This window comes from Protopterus annectens, chromosome 11.part0, assembly GCF_019279795.1.
Source record: "Protopterus annectens isolate FY-2018-M chromosome 11.part0, PAN1.0, whole genome shotgun sequence".
NCBI lineage: Eukaryota > Metazoa > Chordata > Ceratodontiformes > Protopteridae > Protopterus > Protopterus annectens.
In genome coordinates this window covers 1,419,252,724-1,419,279,044 of record NC_056745.1, presented here as the reverse complement: position 1 = coordinate 1,419,279,044, position 26,321 = coordinate 1,419,252,724, and the positions used below count along the sequence as shown (strand labels likewise).

The following is a 26,321-nucleotide window of genomic DNA, read 5'->3' as shown; positions in this document are numbered from 1 at the left end:
CTAAGTCTGTGAAGGCATCTCCAATTGTCCATTTATTCTCAGGTCCATTGGACTGCTAATTTTCTAGAAGTTTTATTTTGCATGTCTGCTTGCACTGGTACATACCCCTTTACCTTTGCACTCTTTGTTGCGTTCGCTCTTTACTTGTATTTTAATAATAATTCCTTGTATTTTTAGTGTAACTAAATTCCTTAGTCCAACTCCTATAAAATTCTACAAACATTTTTTGTTCACACAATATTTTCATCCTGCTAAACATTTTAATAACGTTAAGAAAATTCAGGACCTTCGACACATGACCTACATGGACAGACTGAAGGCCCTGTCACAGAGCAGTCTTGGACCCTGCCCTAATAGAAATGCTGCACATCTGCAAGTCAAATGGGACATTAACAGGACATTCTGGAGAGACAGCTATGTCTCCCAATGATTGCCACTCCTCTGGAACAAACTCCCAATTCACATTAAGAAAGCTCTTCAATGACCCTATTTAAGAGTAACTTAGACAACTGGATGGCAGACAGTAAATTTACCCCAGGAGTGTCACATATGTCACTCTTGGATAGGTAGTCGATGCTGATCTTAGACTTGTGCTGCAACTATAGACCATACGACATGGTCAATATGGGAACAAGAGTATAACATGGCTCGGCTGATAAAGGTCTGAGGGCCAATAGCCTACTAACCTCCTATAAACCTATAATTAATTTGCTCCCTGCAGCTAATCTTCAGCTGCTGCAGGACCTCTCCTCATCTGCAAGCATTCTCAGCCTGACCTTTGAACACCACGTGTCTACTGTGGTAAGAAAAATCATTCAGTGTTGCGCAACTTATGATTAAGGGCATGGCATCCAGGTCCAATTAGGTCATTGTTCCACGGAACTCCGCTCTCATCAGATGAATCATTGAGTACAGCATACCATTGGCATATACCTGACCAGGCACTTGCAACAGCTTGAGAGACCACAGAGCTTACTAACAAAAATAATACACTGAGTAAACAACAAATCTTATGTGGACCAGCTCAAAGCCTTGCCCCTGCACTTGGACTCCTATAGGGTGCTGTGTGGTGATCAATGCCTAACCTACAAGGCATCTTCTGATCCCACAGTGGTAGATATATAGCACATCGGCAAAATAAATAGAATCAGAAATATCCATTCTTAGGACCTAAACCTCATCTCTGAAATAAACAGGACATGTTTGAAGACATGTATGTCTCAAACATTATTCCTTCTGTTGAACAGGCTTCCCATCCATGTGAAGCAAAGTTCATTCCTAACCCAGTTCAAACATAACTTGGACCAATGGATGGAAAATTACAAATTTATCCCTGGTTTGGTACCTATGTCCCTAATGGACAGGGTCAGCCTATGAATGCTTGATGTGTACAAACCTATATCATAATCATAAAATTCCGTGGGACAATTGACACATCAGCAATATTTTGGTAAATTTGGGGTAAGCTTGGGTAGGCTTAACTCATTATAGCCAAGTGCACATCCAGGCATTTCTGCAGTTACCTCCTACCTTACCCCCTAGGTGTCAAATATTACTTGTTCATATTTGCATTAATAATTCCAAAATTATGCTACCCACAAGGTATTAGAATATTTTATCTTGAAGCATACCTGATGGCAAACACAACTGTATTGATATTTGACCTCTGTCAATGAGTATTTGTTAGAATTGTAAGGTGGTAATTTCATTTTTTTGAAGGCTGAAGCCACACCCACTGGGAATTAAAGGTGCACACTCAAAAGAGCTGTACTGGGGGAATGAGTTAAAATGTCTCTTCATCTGATAGCCTAGTAGCAACCTATGAATCTATGAACCTAGTCACTCTCCTGGGCTATCTCTACCCCATATTCAGGGTCTGGGACAACAGCACACTACTGCCAGGGCAAATTTTTCTTTAATTCTCAACCCATTGTGCATGTTGATAATGGTCTGGGGGTGGGACAGGCAAAAGGCATCAGCTCTGCCAGGCCTCTTACTTTTCCAAGGGCCTTGATATCAGCAGGATGCCCTACTCACTCCTAGTCAGCACTGCAGCTGCCATCTCAGTGGTCTCCACCAGGGAGATCAATGCATCAGTCTGCTCCATGATGTGCTCCTCCCACTTCCTCCCTAAAATGGGCACACCCATTCTTCCTGCTTGTGTCATCAAGCACTTGAACCAATAATCAAACTTGGGTTTCATAAGCCAAAGTCACTGCTTTATTCGTCTGTGCTACAAGTGTAAGATAATTTAACATTTTTATATGGCAAATTACATGAGCCGTAAAACCAGTAAAGGTAGTGCCTTTAAACATTCTAAAATGTAATTAAGAACATACTATAAGCATGCAAACAAACCTACATATTTCATATGATAATGATCCTAATTTGTTAGCCAGGTAGGCCCACTGGACACATAATCCCTTTTTAAGGGTGACTGAGGAGTAGTGTATCATTAAGTTTCTTGTTTAAGGTCACACAGTAAACAAATGAGGGTTGAGGGAATCAAACCATGTACCACAAGAGCTACAGCTCACAGCCTTGATACTCTGCTGTAACTGATTAACAAATGAGCATACCAATATGACTTAAACTAAGATACAGAATTTATTCAATAAAATAATCATTTAAATTGCATATAGCATAATCCTCATTGACCTCAAATAACAATTATTTTCAGTAAGTGGATTTCTTGTATTTCGTGAAAAAAAAGTGTTTTTGAAACCCTAGTATTTACCTGTCTTCATGCGTCTCAGTGCTAGTATGACTTGATTTGTGTTGCATTCATTTCCTTTAGGAGTATATTAAGTCAGGTATCAAAGCGCCATATTTATTTATTTTATTTATTGGCATTTGTTTGCCAGGAAAGTCCACTGGGCAAGACTAGCCCATTTTCAGTGGAGGCCCAGGGAGAAAAGCTCAAATGTAACAAAAAATACACAGAAGTACAAAAAGTACATAATGTTGCCGCACCATGATGCTGTGGGTATGCATAACCTCCTGAATCATTCAAAGTAAGAGTTCAGACCTACTGATACCTTTTGATGAGAATAAGCAGTATAGGACTGCATTAGCAAAGTGCCAGCACAGGTACTACTAACATTATAAAAACAGACTCATTGCTATTCTGTACCAAGTTAGTCTATATTCTGTGCAAACCATATGCTAGAAAACAGATACAATGTAACTTTTTTGTAATACTGTACAGGAGTATTACAATAGCCACTGAAGACACTGCGAAGTGTGCACTAACACATAGTCGGCATTAGGCACCCATGAAACTCATGATCGTGGGGGCCTCTATGACTTACTGCTAGGGAGGGCCTCCAGTGTCCTGCCACAAGGGGTGAATGCATGGATATCTGTTGTTAGTGGCAGGTATCTAACTCTATTTCTTTTTGGTTAGAGCAGCACAACATCATGAAATGGAGTGAATATTACTAAAATTGCAATATTTCAGGTGTCTGTTCAAGAAGGAACCTGATTAGCTTGCAGTTTTTTCTCCCTTACTGCTGATGTAGCAAGAATTTACAGAGTAGACATCTGCTAAAGCTGTAGTTTGTCAGGTCCTTGTCTTCCTAAAAACAGGACTTGATTTGCTGCACATTTGGAGAAGACCCGTGTTTTTTTGTCAGGTATATATAGGTTTGCAGTATTTGTTGTAAGAATCACACCGCTTCAGTGTTTGCTTGAATTGTTTTTATGTGTGGTTATTGTTGCCTTCAGAGTAAGATGCACTTCTTGGCAAGATACTTTTAGATAGTGCAAATGAAAATGTCTGTTTTTCTGAAATCTTGTGATTAGTGTCTCTAAATGCTGAAGGCATTTTATTTTTCAGTACTGCTCACTCAGAACAAGAAGTATTTCTTAAAACTTAACCTTTTTTTTAAATACTGTGGAACTGGTTTGTGTTTATTTCTTTCTTTGTCCTTTATGGAGTTTTTGCTATTGCTGGTTTTGTTAAAAAAGAGCCTAACAATGCTTTGATGTGGTATGTTGCTTCACAGGTAGAAGAATTTGGGTATTTGAGAAATTGATATGCATGGGAAGATGTGATGATGTGAGGTATTGCCATATGTGCCAGGGAGAATAGGGCAGTGCATGTGTAACATATGCCAGCACAGTTAGCTGGAGGTTTGTAAACAATTTTGTATCATTTGACTATCACACTGACTTATAAAGATGTCTGTATTAAAAATGTATCAACAGTGTTATTATAACTGATTAAATGTATATGTTTAAACAAAGAATTCTGGAAGGGAAGAGTAGAAGTTTTTGAAATTGTTCTATAGCTTTCAGTTACTGCAACAGATCTTAGCAAAGTTCTGAGTGTGTAGCATACCACAGTCAGGTGATCAAATCTGATGCCATTCTTTAACCAACACTGAGAGGATGGAATTTTCACAGCAGTTTGTTTTGTTTTCTTTGGAACCTGATATAAAAGATATATTTTAGTTATCACAGGCAGTTGAGTTGAGTTGAGTTGAGTTCAGTTAGAAGTTAGAAGCTCATCACCTTGCCTTGTGGAAGTAAGCATCTCAGCATCCTGTCTTGTCTTGCTGTATTAATTAAGTAAGGAACAAAAGTCCAAGGTGCTCAAGGAAGCAGGAAACAAGCACTTTCATGGGTTTCTGTCAGACAAAGATCTCTTGGGATGTTGGTTCTCTCTCACTGGCTAATAGCAGCAGCAGACCTCAGTCCACATCTGATGAAGTAAACCAAACAAAAATGTATAGGCTGAGATTTCAGAAATGTTAATGTGTATTGGGAGTTCTATGTGCTGTGGTTTTGTGCAATAAATCGTGTTTTTAAAAGTGCTTGTTTCCTGCTTTCTTGGACACCTTGGACTTTTGTTTCGACTGACGGCTGGTGTTTTTAATGTAATTTTTGAGGATTAAGTAGGGAACTGTTATTCTTTAGACAGCCAGGAAATACAGTGAGATTAGTCATGTATTGTTTTTCTGCAACTGTGTGAATCTGTCCAACAGTGTAATTTTTATTTCTCCTGTGATTGAAACTCCGGTGTTTATTGTACTTGGATATTTAGTATTCTCATGTTTTCTATTTTATTATTTATTATTAAGTATTGTTATACCTTTCATTGTGGCTGGTCTTTTAGAGAATAATTTTAGCATCTTGTTTTTTTCAAACACCTTTACTGAATTATCACTTGTGATACAGGCAAATTTACAGTCATATAAAGTAATCAAACTATGTTAACATAAATATTATACTTCTCATATATTGCTATATATCAGCTAAGAATATTCAATTCCTGCTTTTCTTAAACAAGAAACATCTTTATTAAACCATCACTTACTACATAGACAATCATACATTTATATAAATGAAAACAGACCACACTGACACAATCCTAGTTGCAAGCATTTTACATCACAAACCATGCTGACACACTCTCAGTTGCAAACATTATACATCACTTATAATCTACCCATTCTTTCTCACTCAAACATTACATAGCTCATTTAGGTCCTGCCACCTTTTAGGCCACATTCCTCTCTTGTATGTATTGTTCCCACAATTCCCTTTTTCCTATGTAGTTTGCTACTACCCTTTTCTAAAGATCTCAATTCCAGTTGTTTTTTCTGTGTTACTATATTCACTACTTCCAGCATAGTTGGTTTAAAGTTTGATTTCCATTTTCTAGTAATTGCTTTTTGGCAGCCACCATTATTAGACACAGCATGGCCTTACCATGTCTCGGCAATTCCTATTCTGTATCATAGCTCAGAAAAATAATTTCTCTCATCAGACCAGTCTGCTTATCCAGCATCTCTGACAGTGCATTCCACAGGGAGTCCTTAAAGTCCACCAACTCATCGCACTCCCCAAAAATATGTTCCAAATTACCTCTTTCTTCCCCTTCACACCTCCAACACTTACTGTCCACTTGAGGAAAAATTCTCTGGATTTACTTGGGGTATAAAAATATCTATGTAAACATTTCCAGGCAAAAATCCTAAATCTTTTAGATTTTGTTGCATATTTGGGAGACATACATATATCCTTCTATTTTTTTCTTTGTGAATTGTTTATCTAATCTCTCTTCCCCATCCTTTCTAACCTCCTATGATTGATTCTTATAGTTATCATGCACTATTTTATATGTTCTACTAATGGCAGCTTCTGTTCTAGATTCTATTAAGCACTTTCCCAGTGCTGGTCTTTCATTTAGGATCCCCCTATTTCTTTCTCTTTGCCTATACTCTGATATCAATCCCTGATAGGGAAGGCAATCTCTAACCTGCAGTCCAAATAAATTCTTGGCATCTTCCCATTCTATCATCTATCTCTCTCTAGTTATTTGCTCCCAATACCTTGCTTCTTTTGCCAGTTTTCTCCAATAAATTCTGGCCCCCTCTTGCCTACTGTCTGTATCCCTAATTGCAGTCATCTCTCTCAACAGAATCTCTTTTCTTCATACTCATGGTGGTTTAGTTCTTAGAATACTTTCTGCTATTTTATAGATATAATATTCTGCATGATTATTGTTATTCTCCTTAAAGGCCTGCATCCAAAATCCCAGTTCATCCTTGTTTATTGAGCTTCCCTGGTGTTTCATCATCATCCCTTTCCACTTTGAATTAGAGTTTTCTGCTTGTGCTATGTATATGAGTCTTAACTGTGTAGCGCTGAAATACCCCTTCAAATTGAGTAATCCCAATCCACCCTGTTGTACGGGAAGAATCAGCTTATCCCACTTGCCTCTTATGGTCTTCTCCTCCCAGATAAAGTCCTTCATCTCTTTATTAATTGCTACCCACTTCTCCTGTGGTTGATATAAAAATATGCCTGACCTGTGTATAAGACTAAAGGGACTAAAAACATTTTAACTGCTTGTATCTTACTATCCATATTCATATAAGAAAGCTTCCATTTTCTCAGTTTTTGCATTATCTTTTGTTTAGCTTCTTCCCACACATCCTTAGCTGCCACACTAGAATAATTTTTAATCCATACTCCTATTATTTAATTTTATCATGTCCCCATAAATATGGGTATTCCTAAAGTAGTTAATGTGTGGGTACATAATTTACTGCTATTGCCTTTGGTTTAGCTTCATTAATTTTTTATCCTGAAAAGATTTGAAGGTACAAATAATATTATCTGTGAATAAAGCCAGCTTATCTTGACTACCATACCAGTTATATCCATGAGTTTCTGAGTCCCCTATTTTCTTTGTCAATGGTTCTAAATATAATGTAAATAATAAAGGGGAAAGAGGACATCCCTGCCTGGTTCTTCTGCTCAAACAGAAATTATCAGAGAGGACCCCACCCACTTTAATTTTCACCTCTGATCCCTCATATATTATCCTAATCAACTTTATAAATTTTTCAGGAAATGCAGATGCTTCCATTGCCTTGCCAATAAAGTCCCAGCATACTCTGGCAAATGCTTTCTCTGCATCAAAACCCACCACCAACAATAATATTTTCTTACATTTTGCTTCTCTCTGGATCATCAGTGTTCTGTTATTGTTGTCAAATGTTTGCTTCCCCTCCACAAAACCACACCAATCCATATGTATCAGTTTTGGTATTACTTTTGCCGTTCTTTTAGACATTTTATTATATACTTTATAATCATGGTTCAGTATTGAAATGAGCCTGTATAAAGCTGGATCTGATGAATCTTTTCCTCTTTAGGCATTACACCTATCACTGCTTTCTTCCAGGATGGCAGTACTTCTCCTTTTAAGACACTGAAACAAAACTTTCCAAATCTTTATCATTTTTTCCCTCATAACTTCCAAACTTCCACAGGAATACTATCTCTTCTCTTTCTGTGAGATTCCTCCTATTCTGTAATACTTTAACATTTGTCAATCCCTCTAAATAATTCTGATTACTTCTTAACCATAGCTCTCTTTCTTTTATTTTCACCCTATTATTAAACTCCACCTTAAATTTATCCCACTTCCTAGCTATATTTTTTGAAGAAATTTCTATCCTCTCTAACAGCTCCTGAATAATCTCCACTACCCATTCCTTAACTCATTACATCCAAGTGACACCTCCAGGTGCATCTGCAGTTAACTCCTACTGATGCCTCTAGGCATCAAATATAGCTTATTTATGTTTGCAAGAATAATTCTAAAACCATGCTATGTACAAGGTTTTAAAATATTTCATCTTAAAGCTTATACAATGGCAAACTCAACTGCATTAATATTTGCCCTCTGCCTAGTGCAGGTAAAGAGGTATTAACTGTTGTTTTTATTATATTAATTTATATAGATTTAATTTTCACAATTTTCTAAATATTTCAACAACCAAGTAACACAGACAGAACTCCTTAGCCTCTTATGAAAGCACTCAGCTACATGAATAAAATGATGCTTACAGTATGTAGTAACTTGAATGGTTACTTAAATATTGTAAGTTGTTTACAAAATATTACAAAAGTAATAGTTGCTGTGTTTACTGTGACTTATAAAATTCAGTTTAAGACCTAGAACTTAAAGAACACTATCACTATAAACATAGTTTGTGCTGAAGTGTTTGCCATTTATACTTCTTTCATAAGCCCTATGGTTCCAGAGATATGAACATTTGTTTGAAATGTGAGTACATAATTGTACATAATTTGATTCTGTCAAAAGGCTTAGGCTCTGCCCATTGTAAGTTACAGTGCAAACTTCCTGAGCTCCATTGGAGCAAATGAGTTTATTTCCTCTCTTTTCAACAGATAGGTGGGAAAATGCCAATGTCTCATTTTTATTTCACTACCCTGTTTTTATTTTAGCTATTATTGGTGCATGATCTGAACTAGTTATTGGGTGGGTATCAAGACCTTGAATTAAATGCATATATTCCTGTGAAATGTAAATTATGTCTAGCCTATCCCAGTTTTTATATATTGGGGAATAATATGTAACCTCACTCCGAACTGCTATTACTGAATTCACATCTTCTATGCCAAATATTTTCATATTTTTTTTCAGAAATCTACCCTACTTTGTTATACTTTTCCTTCTGGGCTCCCAGACACATCTTCACTGCTGCAAATCAAATTCCATTTCCCACCTATAAGTAATATTCCTTGCTGAAAACTGAATATTTCTCCCAGAATTTTCTTAAGCATCAGTATAGCAGTTTTAGGTGCAATGTAAACACATGCCAGTGTAATCTTTCTACCTTGCCAGTAGCCCCTTAGCATTACAAATCTGATATTATCTTTTTTATCTTCTTCTATCACTATTGGCGCTCCTGTTGCAATTAATATAAGTACTCCTGTTTTCCTTTGTCCCAGGTATTCTGCTGAATAACCATCCTGAAAACCTTTATCAAATTCATATGTTCAGTCCTTTCTGTGTCTCCTGTAACATAGCTATTTGCACTCTACATTTTTTAATATAGTTCACTACTCTTTCTTGTTTGTATTTATTTGCGAGATCACTTACATTTAAAGACATTAACAAAAGTATCATTGTATTAAAAAGTTATTATTCCAACCTTTTATGTACACCTTTTTTATTAAATGTATAGTTCCAGCTTTTGTGTTACATGCATACACTGTTTGGCAGATTGAACTTTTATACAGTTGTTTCTTGTCATAGACACTTGAGCCTATGTCACATCTTATAAAACTTTTTGTTTTATTGTACACCTTCAAATATTGAAGTTTTGCCCTCCTAATAGGAACAAAAGTCCCAAACTGGCAGCCACACTCTCAGACTTGAGTTAACCTAAAAGAAGGGTTATTCTTGCTAAGACGCATGGTGCAGCCTATGCTTCTACTAAATGCTGATTGGTTTTGTCTTATTTTTAGAGCTCTCCCAGATAGGAAAACCCCTGAATGCTTTCAGAGAACATTATCTCCTAGCCAATTTCTCTTTTCTTTTTTTTCCTAAGCCAATCACTCTCCACCAGACTGTAGCCAGTTTCTCTTTATCAGATTGTCTCCATGGAGACATGAGAACCAGGCAGCCAGTTTCTGTTTATCAGACTGTTTCCATGAAAACATGAAGACCAGCTGCAGAATTGTTACTGAGAATACATACATTTGCTAGAAAAAAGCCTCATAATATTCAATGTTCTTTTTCATTTACTTGTTTTCTCTTAAAACTTGTTACTAAATCAATCTAAGGTCTTTAATCTAGTCATTTCCCCGTGAAAGAATTAGAAAAAAGCACATTCATTTTTCTTTTATCATGCTTTTTGACCAAACTTTTTTATACATTGCTGTGCCTATATTTCTTAAAACTGAACAAGAAGAGAAAGAGAAGGGAGAAAGAAAAGAAGAAAAAAGAACAGCAGCACCTGCTTACAATCCCCATTACACATAAAAGTAACTGAAGAAATGTACTTTATAGCATGTAAAGAAAACCACATACCGCAAAACTGGTAATATTTAAGAAAATAAATCTTTACTTACAGTTAACTTTCTTCCTCCTCTTCCCCTTCCCAGAGCACTTTTGTGAACATTAATGACATGAAGTAGGGTATATGCTTTAGAGTCCCCCACAAATACAACAAATTCTGAAAAAGTCCACTATTTCCAGATTTTCTTGTTCTGTCAAATTTCACAAAAATAATTACTGCATTTTAATGCCATGTTAAGTTACTGGTTTTATTACTGTTCATATCCAAAATCCTGTCTCTGCTTCATTTCCAACAAGAACAAAAACAGTAGTGGAGTAGCAGTTTGTAGAATCCAAGTAGCAAACAAACAAACCAGTACAAACATATAAAATTTAATGAAAATAGCAAAGCTTTCAGGTACAACCCTTCATCAGTGCAAGATAAAAAACAACCTAAAAGGTATACTTAAATATCTGATGCTTAATGAGCAATCAGAGAATCATCCACTAAGACACAGCCACACAATATAATATCAATCTAACAATTTAAAATCAGATACAACAATTATATATCTAAAATAGTATCTATTTTAGATGTAACATCCTATCTTTAAGAATAGGTTTGAGTGTAACCATTTTATTAATACCAGGGAATACATCAGCATTTAAAAGCATAATCCACTCATATTCCTTGAGTTCCAGTTTATTATTAAGGTCACCACCCCTAATATTATTCTGTATTATAGTTAACACTCTAAATATAAAACTATGAGATGCACCATTTTCATTAACATCCTGAGCTAATGAATTAGTCAGATCATTTCTGTTTATGCTGATCTGTGTTCTATTATCCTATCTCTAAGGCATCTAATAGATTTACCTATATAAAATGCAGTGCAAGCCTGGCAAGTTGCCAGGTATATAATATGGCATGTATTACAAGTTGAAAAACATCTTATATCAAAACTTTCCTTGCTAACAGGATGCACAAAAGTTGTCTCACGACTAATCAGTGGGCAACAACTACAATTATAACAGGGAACAGTGCCCATTTTTATTGCTGGTTGTGGCACATTGGTGTATCTCAAGTTTTTATAGCAAAGATTTTGTTTTAAGCTTTCACAAGTTCGATAAAAAAAGCTAGGCTTCTCACTAATAATGCCATGTAAATCATTAAGACCTCTTAAAATGCACCAATTGTTACCAATAATGTGCCGTATACCATCACTACATCTACTAAAAGTAGTGGGATAACGTAATATGTGTTTAGATTGCAAGTTAACAGGGTTTTGTATAGTAGCATAATGTTCACCAAAATATGGTGAAAAGTCCCTATTCCTATTCCTAAGTACTTCACTTTGTAAGTCATTTAATAATTTGCCATCATAGCCCCTTTCTTCAAATTCTCTAGTAACTTCATCGAGTTGTTGTAGGCATTTCTCATCAGATATTTAAATATACCTTTTAGGTTGTTTTTTATCTTGCACTGATGAAGGGTTGTTGTACCTGAAAGCTTTGCTATTTTCATTATATTTTATACGTTTGTTTGTCTGTTTCATTTCCAACATACTCTTGATTCTTCTAGTCAACTCTCATGTTTCCTTCCTTCTCTCCAACATTTTCCACTGAAAAATATAAAAAGGTTTCACAGGTGCAATCCCTCTGTGGCCTTTATTACAAGAAGAGCAAGAAGCAGAATCTTCTTCTGTTTCATAGCTTACTTTTTGTTTGACAAACTTTTGTATTTCCTCCTTAGCACATACTTCATCAAAAAATGATTTTGTCCCTCCAGGGTAGAATACCTTGAAGACGGGTAGGTACATCATTTTGAATCTCACACCTGCATCTCAACATTCCCTGAATAGTGGAACAAATGTGCTCCTCTTCTGTCTGGTGTACAATGAGTAAGCATTGTCCACAAACACTCTGCTGTCTCTCACTTTTAGTACTTTGTCCTTCTGCCACAAATTTGTCAGAATCAACTCCTTCTGTTGGTAGGATTGCATCTTTACTATTAAAGGTCTAGGTTGCTTTCTTATAGCTAGGTTTAGAGTATACACATGATGTGCCCTTTCAACTATCAACTCCTGCTGTGGAATACCAGTACAGCTGCTTATTTGTGCTTTCATAAAATTAATGCAGTCTGTTCCTTCCAGCTTATCTGGTACAGCCAAAAATCTCATGTTTTCCCTACGTGCTCTGTCCTCCAATTCTATTATTTTTTGAAACATCTCTTCCTGAGCAGTCTTTTATTCAGCCAGCCTTTTCTTTATTTCAACCTCTGATTTTTTTCAGCTTTATCATCTCATCTGAATATCTGTTTAAAGCTTCTTCCTTTTTTCCAGCCTTTTGTTATTTGTGTTGATATACTCCTTCAGTGTTTTGTTTATTTTAACCAGGTCCATATGTAGTTGTCTTATATCTTCCTCTTGGTTACAGGAAGTAATGTCTGAATGTTGCACTGCTTTTTGCTGAATAGCTGCAGAACTTTCCCCAGTCACTGTTTCTGCCTCACTTTTTGTAGCTAATTTTTTTCCAGATCTTCTGTATTTCTTTATCCCTGGCATCAAGGATGTGCACTTACTAGCCAGTTACTGAAATGTACCCATAAACACAAGTCTACTGGCCTTCTCTGCTGAGTCTGTTTCCACACTGGGAGAGCTAGAAATAAGCTGTTACTCAGTGTGCAGTGATCTTGGAAGACCAATACTTTTAACATCTTGAGAATACTTGTGCTTATTTTAGTGACACCATGGACATTTTGAAAAGCCTTGCAGCCTTAGTTACACTCTACCATTTATATTAGTATTGTTTTACTCAGTATAATTGGATACCCTTGTAAGAGCCATAGAGTGGTTGACTGGCAACATAGTGATTACCTTATAGTCTGGGCAGAAGGGGCACAGCTAGTAAATCTGTGCCAGCCTTTCCCAGGATTGTGTGTGAAAATCAAATACCCAGATGTGGGTGTGTCAGCCACTTGGAAATGGGACACAGTGCTCCAAAGTGAGTCTTGTTTGGGATCTGGAGAGAGAGAGAGTCCATTCCCAGGTCTGGAGAGTGCTCCCTTTGTTCTCTTGGGGGAAATTGTGCTTAATGCAGAGAGCTGCATCTGAAAAATACTGTGAAAATCCATTCCAGTTCTTAGTGACCATTTCTCACCAGTGTTAGTGGTGAGGATTGAGGCTCCTTGATTACTGGCCTGGGGTAGCGAGACCATCACAGATGGTACATGCATTCAATACAGGACAGCGGATATGATCTAATCCTGAAAACAAGAGCTGATGGCCTAAGATCAGTGAAGATGAACCTTTGCCTGAGCATCTGCTTTTTCTTCAAATTTAGCCTTTGAGGCGTCAATGGCTAAAGTTTAAGAGAAAACAGCTTCTCAGGCAAAGGACAACTACAATGCTTTCAACAGCTATGTCTGTAATCTCAGAAGAAATACATAAGAATGTGCAGAACTTTTTGTAAATGGCATTACCCCCCCTAAATCGGAGGCCATTACTAATCTTTTGGCTGACAGGTTCAGCTCAAAGGTTTCCCCACTACCCCCGTGATAGTCTAAAGGAAATACCACATAACACAATCCCCCCAACCATTACGAAAAAACAGATAATTAATGCACTTTCTAAGGCCAAAAACACTGTATTGATGGGCCCCAATAAAATGCTGGGATGTTTAATAAATAACATGAGACATGACCTCTCTCGTCCACTTGAATCACTTTTTAACTGGAGCCTTTAGTCAGGTTTTGTGCCCAAGGAATGGGGGGGTGGCTAAAGTCATTCCCCTGCACAATGGAGGCCCAACCACTGATCCAGGTAAGTAGAGGCCTGTAAGTCTTACCAGCCTCACACATAAGGCCATGAAAAGAATTGTCATGTAAATGATAAATGAGGACATAGGTAATCTGCAAATGCTGCACCCATCATGGTTCAACTTTATTAAAGGAAGGTCATGCCTATTAAATCTGGTGGATTATTTTGAGAGGGTCACCAAAGCAATGGATGAAGGTAACACTGTGCACAGAACTTACATCGATCTGGCCAAGGTTTTTGATACAATATCCCACTCAGGCATTATAGACAAGCTCACTAATTTATGTATAAACCCTTTTATCACCTGCTTGATAGCCAACTGGCTCACTGATAGGAGCCAGAGGTCAAAATAGATGAGGCCACCTCCACCAAGAGGCCAGTCCTCCAGGGCTTGGTATTGGGCCCGCTCCTTTTTTGCATCCATTTCTCTGAAATGGAAGCAAATGCAGAAGGTTTGTGGCTGACTAAGCTTGCAGATGATTGCATGCTGGGGGTTATTATTAACTTCTGTGCAGACACTAACATTCTTCAAGAAGGGAAATCAACCATCCCAGCTACTTACCATGTTGATAATACACCCCTAAGAGTTGACCCAGTGGTCAGGGATCTGGGTACACATATAGACAAGTAGCCTTACTTTCAATCACCACGTGACCACAGTGATGAGAAAATACTTTTATGCTGAGCAACTTATAAGTAAAGGCATGGCTTCTAGGTACAAAGACATCACTATCCCACTGTACTCTGCCCTTATCAGACCAATCATGGAGTACAGTGTTCCCTTTGGTATGTACCTGACCAGGCATATGCAGCAGCTGTCTGAATAAACTGCTACTACAGTGCAGTGTGTGCATAAACTGTAACTACAATGCTGTCTGTGAATAAACTGTTACCACAACGCAGTTTGTGCATAAACTGTAACTGCAATACTGTCTGTGTATAAAGTATAACTGAAACATAGACTGTGCATAAACTGTAACTACAATGCTGTCTGTGAATAAACTATTACAATGCAGTGTGTGCATAAATTGCAACTATAATACTGTCTGGGCATAAATGGTAACTACAACACAGTGTGTGCATAAAAACTACAATGTTGTCTGTGCATAAATTGTATGTGCAACACAGCCTGTACATAAACTGTATCTACAACACAGTCAGTCCATAAACTGTAACTACAACTCTGTGCATAAACTGTAACTAAAATGCTGTGTGTGAATAAATTGTAACTGCAACACAGTCTCTACATAAACTGTAACTACAATGCAGTCTGTGCATAAACTGTAGCTACAACACGGTCTGTGCATAAACTGTAACTACATCCCTGTCTGCATAAACTGTAACTACAGTGCAGTCTGTGCATAAACTGTAGTTACAACGCAGTCAGTGCATAAACTGTAACTACAACTCTGTGCATAAACTGTAACTAAAATGCTGTGTGTGAATAAATTGTAACTGCAACACAGTCTGTACGTAAACTGTAACTACAATGCTGTATGTATATAAACTGTAACTACAATACAGTCTGTGCATAAACTGGAGCTACAGTGCTGTCTACACAGTCTGTGCATAAACTGTAACTACAACACAGTGTGTGTGTATAAACTAACTACAGTGCTGTCTATGCATAAACTGGAAATGCAACACAGACTGTGCATAAACTGTAACTACAACACTGTCAGTGCATAAACTATAACTGCTAAGCTGCAGTGCTACAATGCTGTCAGCGCATAAACTGTAACTACAACACAGTGTGTGCATAAACTATAACTACAACATTGTCAGTGCAGAAACTAACTGCAATACAGTGTGTGTATAAACTGTAACCACAACACTGTCAATGCAGAAACTGTAACTGCAATGCTGTCTAAGCATAAACTGTAACTAAAATGCCCTCTGTGCATAAAATGTAATGACAATAGTGTGTTCATAAACTGTAACTACAGTGTTGTCTGTGCATAGACTGTAACTGTAATACAGACTGTGCATAAACTGTAACTGCAATGCTGTCTGTGCATAAACTGTAACTGCAATGCAGACTGTGCATAAACTGTAACTACAACACTGTTAGTGTGTAAACTGTAACTGCAATGCTGTCTGTGCATAAACTGTAACTACAATGCTCTCTATGCATAAACTGTAATGACAACACAATGTGTGGAAAAACTGTAACTACAACACAATCAGTGCATAAACTGTAACTGCAATGCTGTCTGTGCATAAACTGTAACTACAATGCTCTCTGTGCATAAACTGTAAAGACAACACAATGTGTGCATAAACTGTAACTACAATGCTGTCTATGAATAAACTGTAACTGCAGCACAGCCTGTGCATAAACTGTAACAACAATGTAGTCTGTGCATAAAGTGCAACTACCACACATTGTGTGCATAAAATATAACTACAGTGCTGTCTGTGCAGAGACTGTAACTGTAACACAGTGTTTAAACTGTAACTGCAACACTGTCTGTGCATAAACTGTAACTACAACACTGTCAGTGAATAAACTGTAATTGCAATGCTGTCTGTGGATGGACTGTAACTGCAACACTGTCTGTGCATAAACTGTAACTGCAAGACAGACTGTGCATAATCTGTAACTAGAACACAGTGTTTGCATAAACAGTAACTACAATCCTGTCTATGCATAAACTGTAACTGCAGCACAGCCTGTGTATAAACTGTAGCAAGAATGCCATCTGTGCATAAAGAGTAACTTCCCTACATTGTGTGCATAAACTATAACTACATTGCTGTCTATGCATAAACTGTAAATGCAACACAGACCATGCATAAACTGTAAAAACAGCACTCCCATTGCATAAACTGTAGCTAGGAAGTAAAAGGTAAAAAGTGGTTGGACAAATGGTAAGTCCTGTGGTACTCAAGTAGATAAAAATCAATCACAACAAAAGCCACAATGGAGCCATGTCAAGCTCGGTAAAAGCACAACTTTAATTATTTAACAAAAATCAATCGCAACAAAAACCACAATGGAACCACGTCAAGTTTGGTAAAACCACAAATTTAATAATTTAACACTGCAAGTAAAACTTTCACCCAGGACGTGTCTTCAGGCAAATCTAAGACATAATTAAATACAAATGCACTTAAATGTTATTTGGAAGTCACATGACACAAAATCACATGATGCCAATTAAACATTAAAAGGACATTAAAAAATGAATTAACAAGTAAGTAAATAAATAAATAATTTGATTTCACTAAAGCATTCATACATTTAAAACTGTGTTAAAACAACCTAGAGAACAATTTATATATCCTTATGAAGCTCTCTAAGTAAGGTTTTAAGGAAATGAAGCCATTCAAACCTAGGGGAACGTGCGCTATTAGATGGAGTATCAAATAGTATTCATCTGTTTCTGTGGCATGCATAATGTTCCCTCCAAGTAAAGTATCATGTAAAACATATAATATACAAAATGTAAAACCATAGTTGTGACCTCTGTCAGCTACACTATATGTTTATATAAAGCATCGTTGGGAGTCTGTCTTTTTATCTGTAACTACAACTCTCTCTGTGCATAAACTGTAACTGCGATGCTGTCTACACAATCTATGTATAAACAGCAACTGCAACACAGTGTGTGCATAAAATGTAACTACACCCCTGTCTGTGCATAAACTGTGACTACAAGGCAGTTGTTGCATAAACTGTGGCTACAACACAGTCTGTGCATGAACTGCAACTACAACCCTGTCTGAGCATAAACTGCGACTACAATGCAGTCGTTGTATAAACTGTAACTACAACACAGTCTGTGCATGAATTGTTACTACAACCCTGTCTGTGCATAAACTGTAAGTAAAATACAGCGTGTGCATAAATTATAACTACAACCCTGTCTCAGCATAAACTGTAAGTAAAATAGTGTGTGCATAAATTGTAACTACAACCCTGTCTCAGCATAAACTGTAAGAAAAATAGTGTGTACATAAATTGTAACTACAACCCTGTCTGAGCATAAACTGTGACTACAAGGCAGTCATTGCATAAACTGCGACCACAACACAGTCTGTGCATGAACTGTAACTACAACCCTGTCTAAGCATAAACTGTGACTACAATGCAGTCATTGCATAAACTGTAACTACAACACAGTCTGTGCATGAATTTTAACTACAACCCTGTCTGTGCATAAACTGTAAGTAAAATACAGTGTGTGCATAAATTGTAACTACAGCCCTGTCTGAGCATAAACTGTGACTATAATGCAGTCAGTGCATGAACTGTAACTCCAACCCTGCCTGTGCATAAAACACCACAAGCTTTCCAGCTTGAGCAAAGAGGCTGCTTAGGAGGTGTGGAAGCAACAAGGTGATACTCAGATGGACATGACTAGGGAGTACCCCACATGACAGTTGTTGGAGGCCCCCAAAATGCTAACACCAGCTCCTTCCTCCTGTGACGAAATGGTATCTAATAATATTACTCCTAAAGGACTACACACATATATATATATATATATATATATATATATATATATATATATATATATATATACCAAGCAGAATACGTTTACTCAGAGAACATCACGATGTATGACACAGCACTCCCTGCCAGTATTAGGAATAATTCATTACTGCAGTTTTAATGATATGCCCGGAGTAAGGCAGGATGTCATTTTTGAGCAAAATAAGTCCTGAAAGAACATGCCATGTGCTGCAGCATCTTCTGCGCATACTATGTGCATATTATGATGTACTTTCAGCTTACATAAAAGGACGGCTTTCTTTATTTTTAGGAAAAGAACACAGTAAATGGCCTGGTATATGCAAAGGTCCCATACTGGAAATACATGGCTGGTCTTTCCTCACTAGGGTTGCCACCTTTTAAGCGGGCCAAAGTGGAACATGGGGGTGTGGCCAATATGGCACTGGCCACACCTTCTACTATGGCATCACCACCAGGGTGGTGAAGAAGATGCTGTTATGGGTATGACGGATGGCTGCTGGAGTAGCAGCTGGATGGATGAATGACTGGATGGATGGCTTGATCGATGGATGGATAGATGGCTGAATGAATGGATGCATGGCTGGATGGATGGCTGGCTGCATGACTGGATGGATGATTGGCTGCATGAATGACTGGGGGCTGGATGGATGGATGGCTGGAGTGGCTAGCTGGTTGGTGGGAGTAGCTGCTGGATGGATGGCTTGATGGGTGGATGCCTGGCTGGATGGATGACTGGCTGCATGAATGGATGGATGGCTGGCTGCATGGCTGGCTGGCTGGCTGAATGGATGGAGGATGGCTGGATGGATGGATGGAGGATGGTTGGCTGACTGGAGGAGGAGGATAGCTGGCTGGCTGGCTGGAGGAGGAGAATGGCTGGATGGCTGGCTGGCTGGATGGAGGAGGAGGATGGTTGGCTGGCTGGATGGAGGATGGCTAGCTGGCTGGCTGGCTTGCTGGATGGAGGAGGAGGATAGCTGGCTGGCTGGCTTCAGGAGGAGGATGGCTATCTGGCTGGCTGGAGGAGGAGGATGGCTGGCTGGCTGGCTGGATGGAGGAGGATGGCTGGCTGGATAACTTGTTATATTAAAAAAAATTGCGGTCTTTTTTTAGTGGCTGTAGAAGCACTTAAAACAAAGTGCTCCTACAGCTGCGATCTTTGCAGGGCTCTTCCTGCCCCAATTCCCACCCCTTTCATGAATTGCAGCCAATTGCTGCACAAATTAAAGCACCCGGACCTAACAGGCAGTAGCTTTGCCTGCAGGTCCGAGTTGGTGACGTAACTGAATTGCCGTGACAAAGCCAGAAGTAATTGCAACTTTTCCATGGCAATTCAGTGCGATTGGAAAAGCAGGACTTTTCAGGTTCCACTACTTGATACAGCGGGCAATGGGATAAGGTGGCTTAACCCGTGAGTGTCCCACTGACAATGGGATGGGCGGCAACCTTATTCCTCACTGCCCTTTACTGAGTGCATTTGTGAAGATCGGGTGGTTTCTGACATCAGTAAATGGTGGTAGCAAAACACAATATAATACAACATTCTCCTCTCTGTAGAAGACGAGGGTGGTTACTTACTGCATTAGGTACAGACATAGCTTTAAATAACTACCCGTGAAGCACTGAAAAGTATGCACTTGTTGAAAGGCATCTAGAATCTAACCCAGAGTTTTAAGTTGCTCAAGCATAGTACAGTAAATTTATTATGGTGACCTAGTTATTAAAATGTATCACATTTTGTAACTCATGAGCTATTCTGCTGAATGAGTATCTCTCTTTCCTAAACAGAGTATAGTATATGCTGTCTATGTTCTGCTGTAATACCACATACTTTAAAACACACAGAATTACTAGTTAGTGCTATCAGCCATTCATCCCTTTTACTAAATGTAGATGCTCTATTGTCACCTGTCCTGTTAAGAATCTGCTTCATAATTCTGTAGCCATTTTATTATCAGTGGTTTTGAACTACATTATAACTCAAGGGCATTTTCTACAAAATTAACTGTCATTCATTCATTTTTTTTAATTTGCTTATGCTCATCAGGGCTTTAGGTGAACTGAAGCCAATCTTTTCAAGCAACAGGAATAAGACACACACACACACACACACACACACACACACACACAACCATACACGTGCTTGAATGCACAAGTACAGCAATTCACAAGACTGCATATTCTCCTGTTAGGATGACTTTGGGATGAAGAAGGAACTGGAGATTGAGGGAAAAAACATGAGGAAACAGGGTGGATATTCAGACTCTGTCTGGAAGGCAACCCAGGTGGGAAATGAACCACCAAGCTAAGTACTGTGAAGCAGCAATGTTAAGCAGCTAAATATACTACCTTTGCTTTAAACCAGTTCATTTGAGTTTCATTTTATTTTTTTCATGTGAACTTTTATATAAAATCAGTAACAACCAAGTTTTCAATGGGACATGGAACTGAATACAAAGTACTTACATGCAATTTCTTGCAGCTAAGTCTCTGTGGACAAACTTCTTACTTGCAAGGTATTCCATTCCATTTGCTACTTGCAAACCAAATCCTATCAGATCCTTTACAGTTGGATTCTGCAACAGAGGAAGGCAAATGTTAGTTATAAATTAAAAAAAAAAAAAAAACTCCATTATCAAGATTTTCTGTAAAGGCACCGACTTATTTAGACTAGAATACCAAAGGTGTTAACCACACTCACGATAAGAGGAGTGATAATGAAGAAAGAATGAAAGTTTAGGTACTACTTTTAGACTTTGGTAGGAAACCTTAGAGAAATTACATATTTATGATACAGTAACAGATTAAAGAAGAAAAAGAGGATAAGACAGCGAGATCAGGAGAGGAAGAAGATGGAAAAATAGGTTCACTATGTAAGATTAAATCTTGTTTAATAAAATAACAAGACAAAGTAATACACTCATAGGAGTAAACGCCACACACCAAGTATAAATGAAACTAATAACCACAAAGATAAACAGTTCCTTGATGTGTGCGACCATGCAGATAAAAATAAAACTCCGACTCCGACTTAAAACCTTCTGTTAAAACCAAATTTAATACGTGCACTTGAATAGCACTTGCATCATGGTCTGAAGAAGCTTATGTGAAAGCATTAATCAAGTGCACGTATTAAATTTGGTTTTAACAGAAGGTTTTAAGTCAGAGTTTTATTTTTATTCGCATGGTCGCACACATCAAGGAACTGTTTATCTTTGTGGTTATTAAATCTTGTTTATGTAATTGGCTCTAGTATTTGGCCTAGTACAGTTATTACAACTGATAACCATGCTGTTGGAATAGCGGAACTCAGCAAGCCAACACTGAACTTAACTGATTCTAGACATGTTTTAGATACAACATGAAGTCTTATAGAATCATTGGCAATAATGAGCATTTAGCTGTACAAATGCTGTGTTCATTTCCACAGGTGTGGAAGACAAGATCCAAGGCCGTATAGAGGAAATATTTTACACAAATAATCCACTGTACGCAGCTGCTTGAAAACATTTACAGAAAGCAATTTGGAGAGACTGGTTAAGAGTCATTTTATGTTTAAAATGGATTTATTCATCTTGAAAGGAAAGGAAGTAAGCAAAGAACATGTACACATACTGCTCAAGTGTACATCATTACGAGGAACCTACCTCATTTGGGGTCTTAAAAAAGTACATGTTCCTCGAAGTTCCTCAATGAGTTTAACATAGCGGGACAGCTTTAAAAAAAAACAACAGAGAAAGGAAGATCTCCGTTGCGTTTTTTTAAAGCTATCTCGCTGTGTTAATCCCATTTAACATAGCGAGATAACAGCAACGGAGCTCTTCCGTTCTCCGTTGCTGTCCAAAAAAAAAAAAAAAGACTTATACTAATGGAAAACATCCGGGCGAATGGACCTTTTTCCATTAGTATAAGTCTTTGATTTACAACATGCACACTGACCAATCAGCGTGCACAATTTGGAATATTAATGGGGGGGGGTCATTGTATAATTCAGTTAATCATGAACATGTCCCCAATCTCAATAAGCATAACAGTGACTATCATTAATCTAATAAATATTGTAATAACAATTAATTAAGTTCACTATTCCAATTAGTCTGCCTTAAAACTAGATTATTTTAGACTATTATTTATCTAGGTATAGATAGTGAGTTATTAAATATATACAGACTATATTAGTATAGTAAATAGGAGAGAATTTAGAAAGGGAGACAAGATGCAGTTAAAATAAATAATGAGACAAGAGAGAAGAGAGAAAGAAAAGAGAAAATTAAGAGAAAATACACATTTACTATGCATGTTGATTTACAGTATAAATATTTTATGTGCTATATAACCCTCCTTCTGTGAAGGAAAAGTACCCTGTTTTACATACCTGAGTTAATGTGAAAACTCTCATGTGTCATCCATTTTCAAAAAATATAGATAAAGATTCCAATAGTTAGTTACCTTTGTTTTAACATTTCCAAGCAGTAAAATTGGTCCTTTAAAGTAATGTTAAAACAATTCATATCATAGTAGATGCTTTGGGAGATTTGGCTGTAACGGTATCATTTTTTTTTCTACTTTTTCACATCTGTCCAGACATTTGTTTCTTCTGTTCTCTTGAGAGAAGATGACATCCAATCCATATCTTCTGATAAACTCTTTTAACATAGCGAGACAAGTTTTTAAAAGCAATGGAGATCTTCCTTTCTCCATTGCTTCCACACACACACAGTTCTGATGTACTGCGTAACCATACACATGCGCAGTACATCAGAACTGCCGCAGAATACTGGACAGCTGCGGAAGGGCAGCAAGGAGGCATTATACAATGCCATTATTTAAGAAAAGTAAGTATATTTTTTCTTAAATAATGTCATTGTATAATAGCAATAACCCACTTCTGGGAGTAGGTAATGCTGGATTTACCCACGGCTGTCTTTGTTTGGCCACTCGGGCTTCGACTTCGTTACCAAACCACACCAACCATGGGTAAATCCAGCATTACCCACACCCAGGTGTGGGTTATTGCTTAAATGTTCCATTCATGTACATATGTCCTTTGAATTATTTCATTTTAGTATTAACAACTACATAAAAAAAGGAGGGAAAAATGTACTGTTGGTTAAGAGAAGTGAAGCTTTCTTCACATTCTATTTGCGTTGCCATAGCAACAGTAAACAATTGCTGCAGTTTCTAAGGACACTGTGAATCTGTGAAGTGCATTTAGCCTCACAGATAGCAAATAATAAGAAAAAGTAATGTTTAGTTATTAAAATGAAAAACAACCTAAACAAGGTAAAATAAATACATAATAGGACTATTTGTATATATTTTATGATTTATCCTCATAGGATTACATATTCCTGGAAACACAACTGAAATGTTCCCAAACTACATGTGCACTAAAATGTAGCTGCTTGATTAAAAAGTATTACTCATTTTAACATGCTGATTCCACAAGCTGTCTGCACTGTAAAAGTTCCACTTTATATGTTACTTGAAATTGTGAGTCTGTAGTGCACATGAAAAGATACATATTACTTTTTGCAACATGTTATTTTTGTAGTTACCTCACACTCTGTACAAACTCACTTGGTAACTGATAACTATTCATTTAAAATATCAGTTTAAATATTAAATGTGCCCTTGAAATGCTATTGACAGTTTGACAAAATATAATGTGAACTGTAAAATGAATGACTTGAAATAAGTGAAGTAATGCATAGATTTCAAAGACAGCTCTTGACACTACAGTAAAAGTAAAAATATATATTCACAAAGAAGTATTGAAATGTTTTAGTCTTCCAGTTAAAATAGCTTACTGTCAACATTTTGCGATATCGGAAAGTTTGAAGAGCTAGGAAATTACTATTCTTTGTCTTTATAATGATTATTAGTCAGATGTTAGACTCTGCTTAGTTTAATGAATTGTGGCATATGTTTATGAGGAAAAGTGGACTCAATTACTCACATTGGACTACACATTCCTGGAAACTTAACTGAAATGTTCCCAAATTACTTGTGAATTTAAATGAAACTGCCTGATTAATAAGCATAATTTACTTTAACAACCTGAATCTATAAGCTATCTGCTCTATATATGCTACATTGGTTCCCCTTCACAAGATCGAATTACTGAAAGCTCGAAACTCATAAGATCAAGTTCAAAATCTTGAGTTTCAATAACTCGAAATTGTGAACGGGAAGTGTAAAAAATTAGATTAAGGGTTTTACTTACCTTTTTGTAGGGGGCTGGGTCCCCCTGTACTGTTTCTTCCTTAATGTGCAGGTTTCATGACCGCACTTCAGCAGAGGAATGGAAAGTGTCCTGTTGTGCGCTTATGCATATAGCACGTAATGGTACATTTCCATCTCCTTTGCTGTAGTGCGATCTTGGAGTTGGTATATTTAAGTAGAGTGGTGTGAGGGTCAAAGCCCCCCAGCAAAAATGTTAGAAAATGTGTTTTTTTTCTTTTCTTTTGTGCCCCTTCACAATTTCGAGCATATGAATACTCGAGATTTTGGGCTCGGGCTTCTGTATTTTGAGTATTCATATATTCGATCTTGTGAAGTGGAACCGCTACATTATATATGTCACTTGTATATGACAGTCTCTAGAGCACACAAAAAATACATATTATTTTTGCAACATGCTATATTTGCACTAACCATACATTCTAAACTAACTCAATTGGCAACTGACAAGTTATTTATTTGAAACATCAATCTAAATATTAATTGTGCCCTTGAAATATTGTTGCCATTTTGACAAAATAAAACCTGAACTGAAAAAGGAATGATTTGAAGAAGTGAAGTATTGTCCAGATTTCAAAGACAGCTATTGTCACTACAATATAAGTAGAAATGTATACATGCAAGGAAAAATTTTAATGCTTTATACTTTTAGTTAAACTAGCTTATTGTTAACTTTTTGCTTTATCAGAAATTTTAAAGAGCTAGGAAATTATTTCTAATTTGTCTTTATAATGTTTACTAAAGTGATGTTAGTCACTGACTTGTTTAATGGATTGTGAGTCCTGTACAAGACGGACTACTGAATATGTCTGTTTATCTGTGTTTGCTGAATTTCTTTTATTAGTACTGATTTAAAACAAGGGAAAGAAAGGGAAGGGAAATCTCTGTTTTTGGTCAAGGGAGGAGAAGCTCAAGAGTATTCTAGCTGCCCCGAGAACTCTCTAAGATGCTCTAAATACTATTTGATTAATACCTAAGGTAAGTCTTGATTACCATATAGGTACCTACACATTCATTCTAGACCTGATGTGATTACCCATTCTGGAAGCAGGAGGTGCCCTATGCAGGATGGAAATTGTCAGGGTGATCATAGTTCATTCTTAGACTCTGCTTTGTAAATCTATAAATATGTAAAAGCACTGCACACTAGAATGTAGGGCGCCTCTACTCAGAATCAGGATACCACTGATAAGCCATGTCTTTTCAAAAGTGTAAGTTGAAGTTGGTGAGCTGAAGAGTGGGAAAGTAAAGAAAGACAGTACACCTACAGGAAATTCAAATTTCATTGGTAATCACTCATTGTCTCATGTAGAGTCCTTTTAGTCAAATTATTTTAGTAATAATCTATTTGTTGTTGGCTTATTTAGTTTATGCTCCTCTGTTGCATTTAATTTATCCAAAATTACATATCTGACATGTTTGGGATCTCTTAAGAGTAACTAAATATTGA

General features: G+C 37.2%; 1 protein-coding gene across 2 annotated transcripts in view; it reads right to left on the bottom strand.

The window, feature by feature from the left end:
* The window catches only part of MET (MET proto-oncogene, receptor tyrosine kinase), a 1,562,736-nt gene that overhangs the window by 78,841 nt on the left and 1,457,574 nt on the right, over positions 1-26,321 (bottom strand). For both annotated transcript variants that reach the window (XM_044088706.1, XM_044088705.1), the window contains exon 18: positions 21,095-21,204. In XM_044088706.1, the coding sequence (XP_043944641.1) occupies positions 21,095-21,204 (110 nt within the window). The remainder of the gene's footprint in view (positions 1-21,094; positions 21,205-26,321) is intronic.